The 12,057-nt window shown below is 33.7% G+C and overlaps 1 protein-coding gene across 8 annotated transcripts in view; it reads right to left on the minus strand.

The window, feature by feature from the left end:
* The window catches only part of LOC141348976 (glutamate receptor-interacting protein 2-like), a 187,059-nt gene that overhangs the window by 1,364 nt on the left and 173,638 nt on the right, over window positions 1-12,057 (minus strand). For all 8 annotated transcript variants that reach the window (XM_073865566.1, XM_073865571.1, XM_073865569.1 and 5 more), the window contains exons 20-23: window positions 10,934-11,087; window positions 10,517-10,634; window positions 3,999-4,226; window positions 2,238-2,384 (exon numbers count right to left, since the gene is read on the minus strand). In XM_073865566.1, the coding sequence (XP_073721667.1) occupies window positions 2,238-2,384; window positions 3,999-4,226; window positions 10,517-10,634; window positions 10,934-11,087 (647 nt within the window). The remainder of the gene's footprint in view (window positions 1-2,237; window positions 2,385-3,998; window positions 4,227-10,516; window positions 10,635-10,933; window positions 11,088-12,057) is intronic.

Below are 12,057 nucleotides of genomic sequence, written 5' to 3' on the forward strand. Positions count from 1 at the left end.
ACCATACAAACTACCTTTTATTTGCAAGTGCCTTATAAGCAAATGAAAATTAACAATTTCAAAATATACAAATTTGCTGAAATATAATTTAGAATATTAACACGGTCTCACACCCATGGCGTCAATATTTGACGACACTTGACCATGCGTCAATATGTTGACGCGGAGGGTACACCTTTCGCGTCATTTTTTGACGAACTGGGGACTTCAATACTATTAGGTACGCGAAATTAAACAGTTGTCGCCTGGCATTGGGGTTAGGAAAAGGTTTGGGTAGGGATGTCATTATGTAAATCTAACCCTAAACCGACGCGAAAATGGTAGAAAATGGTAAGAAAATAGGAAAGAGAATGCAACGGACTTAATAGTATTGAAGTCCCCAGTTCGTCAAAAAATGACGCGAAAGGTATACCCTCCGCGTCAACATATTGACGCATGGTCAAGTGTCATCAAATATTGACGCCATGGGGTGAGACTGGGTTGAGAATATATATAAAATACATTTGAAAGCATTAAAAATATATCTAGCCTACTTTATTTACTTTGTTTATGTTAAGAACCTGTAAACATAACAGTTTAAAACAAATAAAATTAAATACATTTTCAACTTAAAAAGTACACTTTATAAATTAACTTGTATTAAGCATATATTTAATGTTTTTTTTTTTTGCCATATGGGATGTAAAATTAGAAATGTTTTTGCTTGCCCTTGAAACACATTTTGAAATATATGTCGATATATAAAGGTTAAAACTAAATATATTTCCAAATTCAAAAATATATCTAGTTGAGCATTTCTTTCTACTAAATATTTTTAGCATATATTTAAAATGTATTTCTGGCCAGAAAAATAAAATAAAATAAACCGGGGTTTCAACTTCCTTTAAGTATCAAGTATAAAAACCAAAAACGTTAAATATAACAGTGACAAAAAAAACCTAGCTGACTGAAGATATGGCAAAAAAATATATTTTTAAATATAAAATAGACAAAAAAATGGTCAAAAAATATATTTGCTGAAATATATTTTGGAATATGTTTACAAAAATTTATTTTTCACCGATATATTTTTTGGCCATTTTTCTATATTTTGAAATATATTTTAAAATTAAATACATTTTAAAGCATTGAAAAATCAATTTAGCCCTCCATTTATTTCAATCCAAGGAAATATATTCATAAAAAATATATATTTTTTTAAATATATTTTTAAATGTATTTCAAAATATACAAAAAATGGCCAAAACTATATTTGCTGAAATATATTTGGAATATGTTTACAAAAATATATTTTTTACAGATTTTTTTAGTCAATTTTTGTATATTTTGAAATATATTTAAAAAGTAAATAAGGCATTGAAAATTTTATTTTATATTCATATAAAAATATATATTCATGTCGCATTGGAAGAAAAACTTTGTTTAAGTTACGAACCTGTAAACATAAATTTAAAAGGTTAAAATTAAATATATTTTCAAATTCAAAATATATTTTTTTCTGTTCTTTTTCCGGGTGGATAATCAAGACTATTGGTCCTCCTAGTTGTCAATCTGGAGTGTTGCGCAATTGCATCTTTTTTTTAAGTGGAGAAGGCGGTTCTATTCTAAAATTCGAGAAAATCCTCCGCTACACCTTTAACTTGTATTTAGCATATTTTTAAAAATATATTTTATTAAAAAATAAATTTTTACCATATGGGATGTAAAAATAGAAATGTATTTGTCCTTGAAATACATTTTGAAATATATGTTGATATATAAAGGTTAAAACTAAATATATTTGTAAATTCAAAAATATATTCTGTTGAGCATAACCATCTTCAAATTGTATTTAGTATCTATTTAAAATATATTTTTGGCTTACAAAATGTATATTTTTTTGCCGTATGGGAAGGTTAAGTGTAATATGACATTATAGGTCCTTCATGGATCAATACTCCCTGACAGCACTGATCCATAACCACGGCTCCCACCATTCTTGCTTGTGGTGTTTTTATAGACTGTGGTTAACCTGCCATAGATATAAGTTTCGTCATCAGACATGTAATCATTTCCACACCCAGTGATGAATGGACCTTATAAAGAGTGATGATCTACCAATAATTAATTCTTAACTGGATGTGTGAAAGGCCTAATGGGATTGTCATACCTCGGGCTCTCTGCGAGTATGTTTATATTTAACCGAGCGGGACAGATCATATAGCTGAGTTAAGGGGGTAATGTGTAAAAGAGGGCACCTGGAGGATCCGATCGTAGGGTCTGAGTCCAGCACGGTCCGCCGGTCCCTCTGGTCTGATCATGTTCACGTAAACACCCTTTTCCAAGAAACCGTCTGACACGCTGAATCCAAAGTCGTCGCTCTCCGGGTCTTTCATCACCGTCACCTGATCAGCAGAAACTTAAAGTCATTTAACCACAAGCTCATTTCTTTTAAATTTGCTTTGGCTAATTTCTTTGACTGCTTAAACTTTGTTATATAGAAGTTATAGTCAAAATCGTCTTAAAGAAACAGTACGTCCAAATAGGCTATTAATCCTCGTTACGAACCCGTATGGTGAATTTTGAGAATGAACCCGAGAAATTTGCATAGTTTTATTTATACACTGAAAAAACTAACTTTTTGGTTTAGTAAAATATATTAGATAAACCCTCATAATTTCTATAGTAATGTTGACATTTATTGAGAACTAGATTTTCCTAAGTAAAATACACAATTAATTCATCTTTTTAAATCATTCTTTTATTTTGGTATGTAAGTTGTACTTGAAATGAAAGCAGTACATTTTACTAAAAGTTTGTGCAAATTGTTACGAGGATTTAATTAAATAATTTTTATTAAAGTTATTTTTTCAGTGTAGTTTAAAGTAACTACTTATTTTATTGCCCTTATTTGATTAATATTAGTGAGTTGAATGGATAGTTCAACCAAAAATGAAAATTCTGTTATCATTAACGCCCATTTGAGGGTCTTCCACTGACTTTCATAATAGGAAAACATACTATGGAGGTCAATGGGTCCCGACAACAGAATAAAGAATAAAGAAATTCATACAGGTTTAAAACAACATGAGGGTATGGAAATGTTCATTTATCATTTTTATCCCTAATTTCCCAAACTGGTAACACTTTACAATAAGATTACATGAGTTTTTATACTAACTAGTAAGCAATACTTCCACAGCATTTATTACTCTTAGTTTATAGTAATACATTTTCCAAAATGATAAATCATATATTTTAATTTTAATGTAGAATAATTGCTACAAAAAAGTAACTGTAAATTATGTTATGTTAGTTTACTTAAGCCAGTGCATTAACAAATTGGACTTTATTGTAAAGTTTACCTAAAAAAAGTAAATAATAATAATAACAACATACAGGTTTGACAAGACATGACCGTAAGCAAGTTATTCCTTTATGTATTCTTCAAGCTCCTGAGATCTGTTAGATTTTACTGGAAGTTGACCACAGATATGCTGAATGGACAAATGCATGAGTCACAATTTTATCGGTTTAGACTTTCCGTAATACAACTGCATTACTTATTTTGGGAAAAGCACCTTAAAGTTTGAGGTACAAATGTTCATTAATTTATGAGGACAGCAAACATGAAGAAATGGAACGTCATGTTCATAACCCAATTTAATTTATATGATGATCAGTTTATAAGAAGGATGTGTTGTTTGGATGCAATTTCTACAATGCAATAACAACATTAATATTAATAATAAATATTTAATTTCTTTCATACTTCATACTCATGTTGTTCCATATGCTGTTGATTTTCTGTGATAAACATACTCATAAATGTTTTTACAATATTAACAATTTTTAATTTTAATTCAGTTTGACTCCATCCCCAATAAGGTGAGAATAAACGTATTTATATTTCCTATTTCTGACAATCTTGATTACCCAGAAAACACACATGCTTCTAAAATAAAGAGCTGAATTGACAGAGGATTCATTTGTTGAATTATTTACTGATCTTTGCCCACCTTGTGTAGTTCTAAAGGCGTTGGTGACAAGATATCCTGAATCTCTTCTTTGATCCTCCGTGACTCCCAGGTCTTCTCGGACATGCGGAAGGTGCTCTTGTTTTTGGACTCATTGTAAAGGTTTGGAGTTTTCCGCAAAGGGCTCAGGTGCGGTTGGCCAACCGCTTCGCCGTGAGACTTTCCACCTTCTACGCCGAGGCTCAGGGCACTGCCGGTCATTATCGAGGCCTTGGGGTGGGACAGCCAATCACAAGCAATGATTACTGATCTGTTAAGCACATCCCACTAAAGTATCACTAAATAGCTAAAAAAGTTTGGAAAGTTCATAGAACGTGAACTAATACCTTAATACGGAATAAATAACAAGCTGGTTTGGTGGAAATGCAAATTCTGTGCATGAATGTGTTGGATTAACTTAAAACATTACTGCAATTGGTAAACCCTAAAAATCTGCAGGTTTTTTCCCAACCTGATCTCACGAATTTCCATGGCATAGTCACGGAATTTTTTGCTCATTTTTCCGTGGCATTCTCACGGATCTCCGCATATTTCCGTGGTCCTGCCACGGACTTTCTTTTCCGTGGCATTCTCACGGATTGGTTACTCAACTGTTTTGTCCTATTTTCTTACCATTGTCGCTTCGGTTTAGGGTTAGATTTACATAAAATGACATCCCTACCCAAACCCAACTCTAACCCCAACACCAGGCGACAATTGATTAAAGTTTAGAAAATATAAAAGAATACATCAGAAAAAATAGTAAACCAATACTTAAAGTGACATACTAATGAAAACACCAAATCTAACCCTAAACCGAAGCGACAATGGTTTGAAAATAGGAAAAAACAGTTGAGTAACCAATCCGTGAGAATGCCACGGAAAAGAAAGTCCGTGGCAGGACCACGGAAATATGCGGAGATCCGTGAGAATGCCACGGAAAAATGAGCAAAAAATTCCGTGACTATCCCACGGAACTTTGTGAGATCATGTTGTTTTTTCCACTTAAATTTTCCCTCTTTAGGTGTTACCAATTGTAGTATGTTTTAACTCATTCCCCACCAGCCTTTTTTGAAAAGTTGCCCGCCAGCATTTTTTTGATTTTCACAAAAGTTTCACAAAATGCCTTTCAGGAAAATGTTCTTCCAAAAATATATAAACATACAAATATATCAAATGAAAGAACAGGGCTGCGTTCCCCGAAACCTTCTTAGCGCTACGTTGTTCTTAAGTTGTACCTTAAGCTGTACCTTATCGTTAATACGTGTTTCCCGAAACGTTCTTAGTTACGTATCTCTTCTGTAAGTCGTTCGTTCGGAAGGTTGGTCTGGAGCACTCTTAGCTCTACCTTATCCCACTTGACTCCGCTAGGGGCCATGACTGTGATAAAAGCTTGTGTAGATTGCAGTCTATATAATTAAATATCTGTTTAAAAAAAAGTTGAAGTACACTTCGTGTTAAATTAGGCATTTTTTATTTAAAGAATAAAACATTCACATAATTAGACATTATTACACTGATGGTTGTTAGATTTTTTATATTTTTTTCCAAAGGAACATCAGCTGTGAACTATTATTACAGGCTAAAGAAACTATTAAAAAAGATTTTGGGTGGAGGAGTTGGTGAAACTATGGCAGGCAGGTATACAGCGAATCTTACTATTTTATTTGTGCATTTCATATCCGTTAAATCTTTAGTTTACCGGCTATTTTAGCTGCAAATAAAACAAATCAAGTTAAAAAATTGCATGCCACGGGAGCACATTTATCACGAAATCATAATTGTTGATTTTCCTAAATATTATTATTGATGTTAATTCGACTTTGCATCGAAGTTTTTTTTAATGTTTTATAACTTTGAGGCAAGTGCATGCCATATTCTTTATAAACATTAAAAAGAAAATGCTCCACTTGATAATTGCTTGTATAAGGTCAACAAATTTTCCACATTAAAACTAATCAAAGCTTAAACCTAAAACAATCATACTATATATTTATATATCATATAATATATATTTTATGTTATATTTAAGGTAAACAGACAGGCGCGGCTCCAGAAATGCGTCAATTAAGCGTTATCCGCATTGTAAACGCGCTGCTTGCGCAGTGTCCAAACACATAAACGCGTGAACTAATGAACAACAATTTGTTTTTCTATATTTTAAGTGTAATGCCAAGCCAGGTGACTTGCACGACCCACCTTATTTCCCTGTGCAATGCATTTATTGGGAACCCCTAATATAAATTATCCTTTAAAGTGAAGGAATAATGGATGCATTGGAGCAGTTTATGCATTATACTTTTGGACATGAAGTTGCGAGTTTTGCATGGGTTTGATATAAAATAAAATATACAAGGTTTATATTTAGTTGTTCTTGTTTGCAATTTGAAATATTTTTACCAGATATTCCTAATAAATGTAACTTGAACTATTTTTGAAATGTTTCTTTAATAAATAACACCGCTCTCTGATAACGCAGCGAAGTACCTTTTACATAAAGTGAACAATTGATTGTCGAGCAATCGATATCAACCTATTCAGCACCATCGCCATGGACAGCACCTGGTAACGTCGTACGTAAGAAAGTATACCTTAAGAAAGCCGCTAAGGTACAGTTCGGGAAACACGCCTAGAAAAGGTAAATCTGTAGTTAAGGTTTAACTTAAGAGTCTTCGTAGCGCGCTAAGAGAGAACGTTGTCGGGAAACGCAGCCCAGACCGTCTGCTTTCAAACAAACAAACAAAACGGGGGGAAAAAACTTTCATCCTATCTATATTTTTTCTCTGCTTATAAACTCTTAAGTATGTGTATTTTTCTTTAAAAATAGTTTTTTAGCAAAAAGCTGAAATATTTGCATTTTTGCGAAAGAATTTTTTATAGCAATCAGATTCAGGGCGATTATTAAAAAATAGACGGAGTATAAATTAATACATAATTTTTTTGCTTCAGTTTTTTTTATTGGATAAGTGCGCCATTTAGTTGATAATTGCGGTATTACAGATTAACATAAAAACTCATCAAGCACGTTTTTTTTAAAGAGTTTTTTTTCTTTTTATTGACGAGTTCAATAAAAGAGTTATTTTTATGGAAAGAGTTTAGTAGAGCATGTTTTACTTTTCTTTATCTTGAAGTTTATAAAAAAAAGTGTTATAAGTAAATTCAATTCAATTTCAATTTATTTATATAGCGCTTTTCACAATTGGTGATTGTTTCAAAGCAGCTTTACATCAATAAAAGCAGTGGAAAGCACAGAAAATCGACAGATAGCACAACATAATACATGATAGCACAAGCAGCTAAATTTGCTGCGGCTATGAATCAACATTATAAGCGTGCGTATTACTAATGTAACGAAAAGACGAGGGTGCTAAGTTAAGCCCAAGAAGGCTGCCTTCCCGGGTTGAAAAACCCACTAGGAGAAAAAAAACAAGACTTTTTAGCTGGGGAAGGAAACAAAGACCTAGGAGGGAAAAACCCTTGGGATATATATATATATATATACATTACATATATACATTGAAACGGATAAGGAGATTATTAAGTCAAGCAAACTTCGCGATATTTACGACATATTCATTTCAATGGCTTCTGCCAATGTTGCCGTCTGTCAAAATCAGAGATTTTTTAGTGTGTTGGTCCAACTTATAAAAGTAAGTAACCTCAATATACTCAAAAATTTAAGCAACCAGGTAACTTACTTTTATAAGTTGGACCAATCTTTTTTACATTGTGGGTATTCAACAAGAAAATGGTGTGAATGTCGTGAAAATGAAGTGCATTTGTCATTAATGTGACAGGAAAATTGCTCAAAACCTTTGCCTTAGGCTATGAACGATAATAATATTGTAAATAATGTTCAAATTCTGACTGTTTTGCTTTTTATGACCTATCATCATGTCAGTATTAAGTTTGTGTTTAGTAAATGAACAGCAAATTTTTCTCTGAACTTTCCCTTCTGTAACCTTTGCCTCTCTATCGCCATCTCTGTTTAAAACATAAAATTGCAGGTTAGTTTTTATGTAGATTAATTACTGTTTTAACCAAAAAGTTATGGATTGCAACTTTAAATAAAGTACGGGATTAAAAAAGCAGCTATGTAGTTGGAGTGCAGGAAGGGAAAATGTAAGAGGATTTGTCACATTATCCGATATGGAAGCTTACTTTGGAGGCAGAGCAAAGTCATTACAGATTAATCATTATGATTTCCCAATCAATAGTAAATTTTTTCTTCACTGTGTCATGTTTTGAGCTCACTGTTTCCACCATTGACACTTCTTACCTTTTTGCCACCTACTAGTCAGTTCATAAATTTCCCTTCTTGGTTAAATCTGTCCTGAGGTAAGCTGTGATAAAAGCTCCTTTAGGCCACAATGTTCCAACAGGGAGTTCTGTGTACGTTTCTGACTGACTACTCATTAAGTAATCATCTTATCCAATAAAACTTCATTAACCAGAGGCTATGATGCTGATTTTCCTTTAATGAGCTCCAGTCTGGGTTAGTTCCTAAAGCTACTCCCGGAAATTTCCGATGAGTGCCCTTAGTGTTAATTGTAAGGCATTTCTGGCTCTTTAAAGCTATAATCCAATCGAATTTACCACAAATGAAAGCACAAAATATCTGCGGTCATGACATTACTTTCAGGACACTTAAATGGTACTCAGCTTACGAGAAATTGCAGATTAGTTGGAAGCACCCTCCCATTACGCTGTTAAGACATAACTTGAGATTTGTGATGCCTTTATAAGTGACTGAGTACATTACGCATATTTTATAAAGTTTGACTTGCTTTGCACATGCTGTAAATCATTTGATCACTCTAAACCTTTTGAACTTTCTTCTGTGGTGCACCAAAGGAGATATTTTGAAGAACGTACAAGTGAAGGATTACATGTGACCAACGGCTTAAATCTCCAAACAGGACACCATATGGGCATCACAAATGTAGACCATATGAATCATAACCTAGTCTCGCGTAGCCATACCTTCATACTAAAGGTCTGGGAACCATGGGTGCTTTGAATGGCCAAGGACCACCCAAGAGGCCATATGACTGACATGTAAAGCAACCAACCAAATCATTTAGTCACGGACATCTGTGTAGTTCACACCAACATTGGCAAACATGTTAAAATATCTCTTTAAATTCCACTAATTCCATCAAGCAAAACTCCTACATGTCTTTTAACTCATTCTCCGCCAACCTTTTTTTTTAGAAAAGTTGCCCGCCAGCATTTTTTTTTTGATTTTCACAAAAGTTTCACAAAACGCCTTCCTGCTAATTTTTCTTCCAAACATATATAAACATACAAATATATCAAATAAAAAAACAGACCCTCTGCTTTTAAACAAACAATAAACAAACAAAACAGGGAAAAAAACGTTTCATCATATCTATATTTTTTATCTGTTTATAAACTCTTAAATATGGGTATTTTTCTTAAAAATATTTTTTTTAGCAAAAAGCTGAAATAATTGCATTTTTTGAAGGAATTTTGTTAGAGATCAGATTCAGAATGATTATCAAAACATACACAGAGTTTAAAATGAGTAAATAACATTTTTATAAATTGGATAAGTGCAGATTAACTCATTCCCCGCCAGCCGTTTTTTAAAAAGTTGCCTGCCAGCATTTTTCGTGATTTTCACAAAAGTTTCACAAAATGCCTTCCAGGAAAATTTTCTTCTAAAAATATATAAAAATACAAATATATCAAATAAAAAACAGACCTCTAGTGGATACTCGCGGTATTACAGATTAACATAAAACCTCATCAAGAACACGTTTTTTTTTCATGCAAATGTTTTTTTTTATTGACAAGATAACTCATCAATGGTGGGGAAAGAGTTAAAGACTTTAAGCCGTGAACCTGAGATGAATACATTGTATTGAGCAAGCAGGCATAAAATGATACGAGCATGCATATCCAAAAAGTACTGCTTTGAATTGTAGGAAATGCACACTTGTAGCATGTCGTGATTGGCGTTTTGAAAATAAAAGAGAATTCAACAAGAAGTGCATTAATTCAGCACCTAATTCATTAGAGGTATTATGCAAATAAGATAATGGACCAAAATGTGCTTAACAATGTGCAATTTCCCATGCTGGAGGTCAGATCTAATGGAAAAGATTGCAGGGACCTGCAGCGGCCCATTTGTTTAAAGGTGCAGTTTGTAGATTTAAGCGACATCTAGTGGTGAGGTTGCAAATTGCAACCAACGGCTTAGTCCACTGCTCACCCCTCACTTTTAAAACACATAGAGAAGCTACAGTAGCCACCACCGGCTTCTGTAAAAACATGGCGGCACAAAAAGGGGACCCTCGGTGTATGAAGATAAAAACGTCTCATTATAAGGTAATAAACACATAACGGTTTATTATGAAAGGTCTTTATACACCCCTGATGATATAGTTTTGTATATTATTTTGCATTTCTGTCAATAGATCCTTCTAAAAATTACACACTGCACCTTTAACTGACCCCATAACAACTAATTGTACCACTTTTATTCAGCTGTTTACCTCAATCTCGCGCAGTAGCTCGGACTGCCCACATGTTTCCAGGTCTTCCAGGGCCTGGCACCAAAAGCTGTCGTCCTGCTCCAACAGAAGACCGTCTGCATGCGGTTGCCCGGCATATCTGCAGCAGACGCAGGGATTAGAACGAGCAAAGCCAGAGACGCTTAAGCTGGCAACAATATCCAGCACTCTGGCACCAGCATTGGCATGCCAAGAAGGCCCCTTAAGGAGGGGCGGTAGAGGAGTTTTGGGAAAAGAACATTAGGGCTGAATTTAAAAGGATTAGTTTACTCAAATGAATCAAAAAATGTAATCGCTCAATCTCACTTTGTTCCTAAACTATGGAACAGTAGTATGACTCTCTTTATTGTGTGTGCAAGTGTTTTATAGAAACATGACTTGGCTGTTTATTTGTCATACCCAGGAGCTTTGTCCCAGTCATCTTCACTGAAACCTCCGTCACTGAAGGGGTAGTTTTTGCGGCGGGTGGGAGGGACGGTGTTGTTTCTCTGCTTGCTGCTACGCCACTCATGAGGGTGTAATGCTATGCCAGCTGCCTGATGGATGTATGCACCTTGGGAGGGGTTTGGGGGTGAATGGGGTTAGTTCAGGTCAAGTGTAAACACTGGTTATAATTACAGCTGTTAATATATTAACACCATGAACCAGGAGTCAGGAGGATACCAAATTTGACTCAAATAAAAAATGAGTCCATGGTGTTGTTACTTATGTTGTAACATTATATGTGACCCCAGACCACAAAACCAGTCATTTTGTTATAAATAAGCTTTGCATTGATGTATGCTTTGTTATAGGATACATTTGGCAGAGATACAACTATTTAAAAAATCAGAATATTGAGAAAATAAAAGTCCATCCATCCACTCACAAAAATAACTTTTTGATATATTTACAGTAGGAAATCTATCTTCATGGAATAGGATCTTTACTTTACTCTTTCCCCGCCATTGATGAGTTATCTCACCAATTTAGACAAAACGTTTCCCTGCCAATGACGCTTTCCTGTTGAGTTTTTATGGTAATCTGTAATTCCACTATTATCCACTAGATGGCACTTCTACGAAATTTATAAAAAACTGAAGGAAAAACTAATTTAACAACATTTTTACTCCATGTATGTTTTGATCATCGCTCTGAATCTGATCTTTAACAAAATTCCTTAACAAATATGCAAGTATTTCAGCTTTTTTGCTAAAAATTTGGTATTTTTGAAGAAACCTACCCATATTTAAGAGGTTATAAAAAGAGAACAAATAAAGATAGGATGAAACTTTTTTTCGTTTTGTTTGTTTGTTTATTGTTTGTTTGAAAGCAGAGGGTATGTTCTTTTATTTGATATATTTGTATGTTTATAAATTTTTAGAAGAACATTTTCCTGGAAGGCATTTTTTTGAAACTTTTGTGAAAATGACAAAAAGTGCTGGCGGGCAACTTTTAAAAAAAAGTCTGGTGGGGAATGAGTTAATATTCTAATGATTTTTGGCATAAAAGAAAAATCTATAATTTTGACCCAAGCAATTGTT

Source organism: Misgurnus anguillicaudatus, unplaced genomic scaffold, assembly GCF_027580225.2.
Source record: "Misgurnus anguillicaudatus unplaced genomic scaffold, ASM2758022v2 HiC_scaffold_32, whole genome shotgun sequence".
Taxonomy (NCBI): Eukaryota; Metazoa; Chordata; class Actinopteri; order Cypriniformes; family Cobitidae; genus Misgurnus; species Misgurnus anguillicaudatus.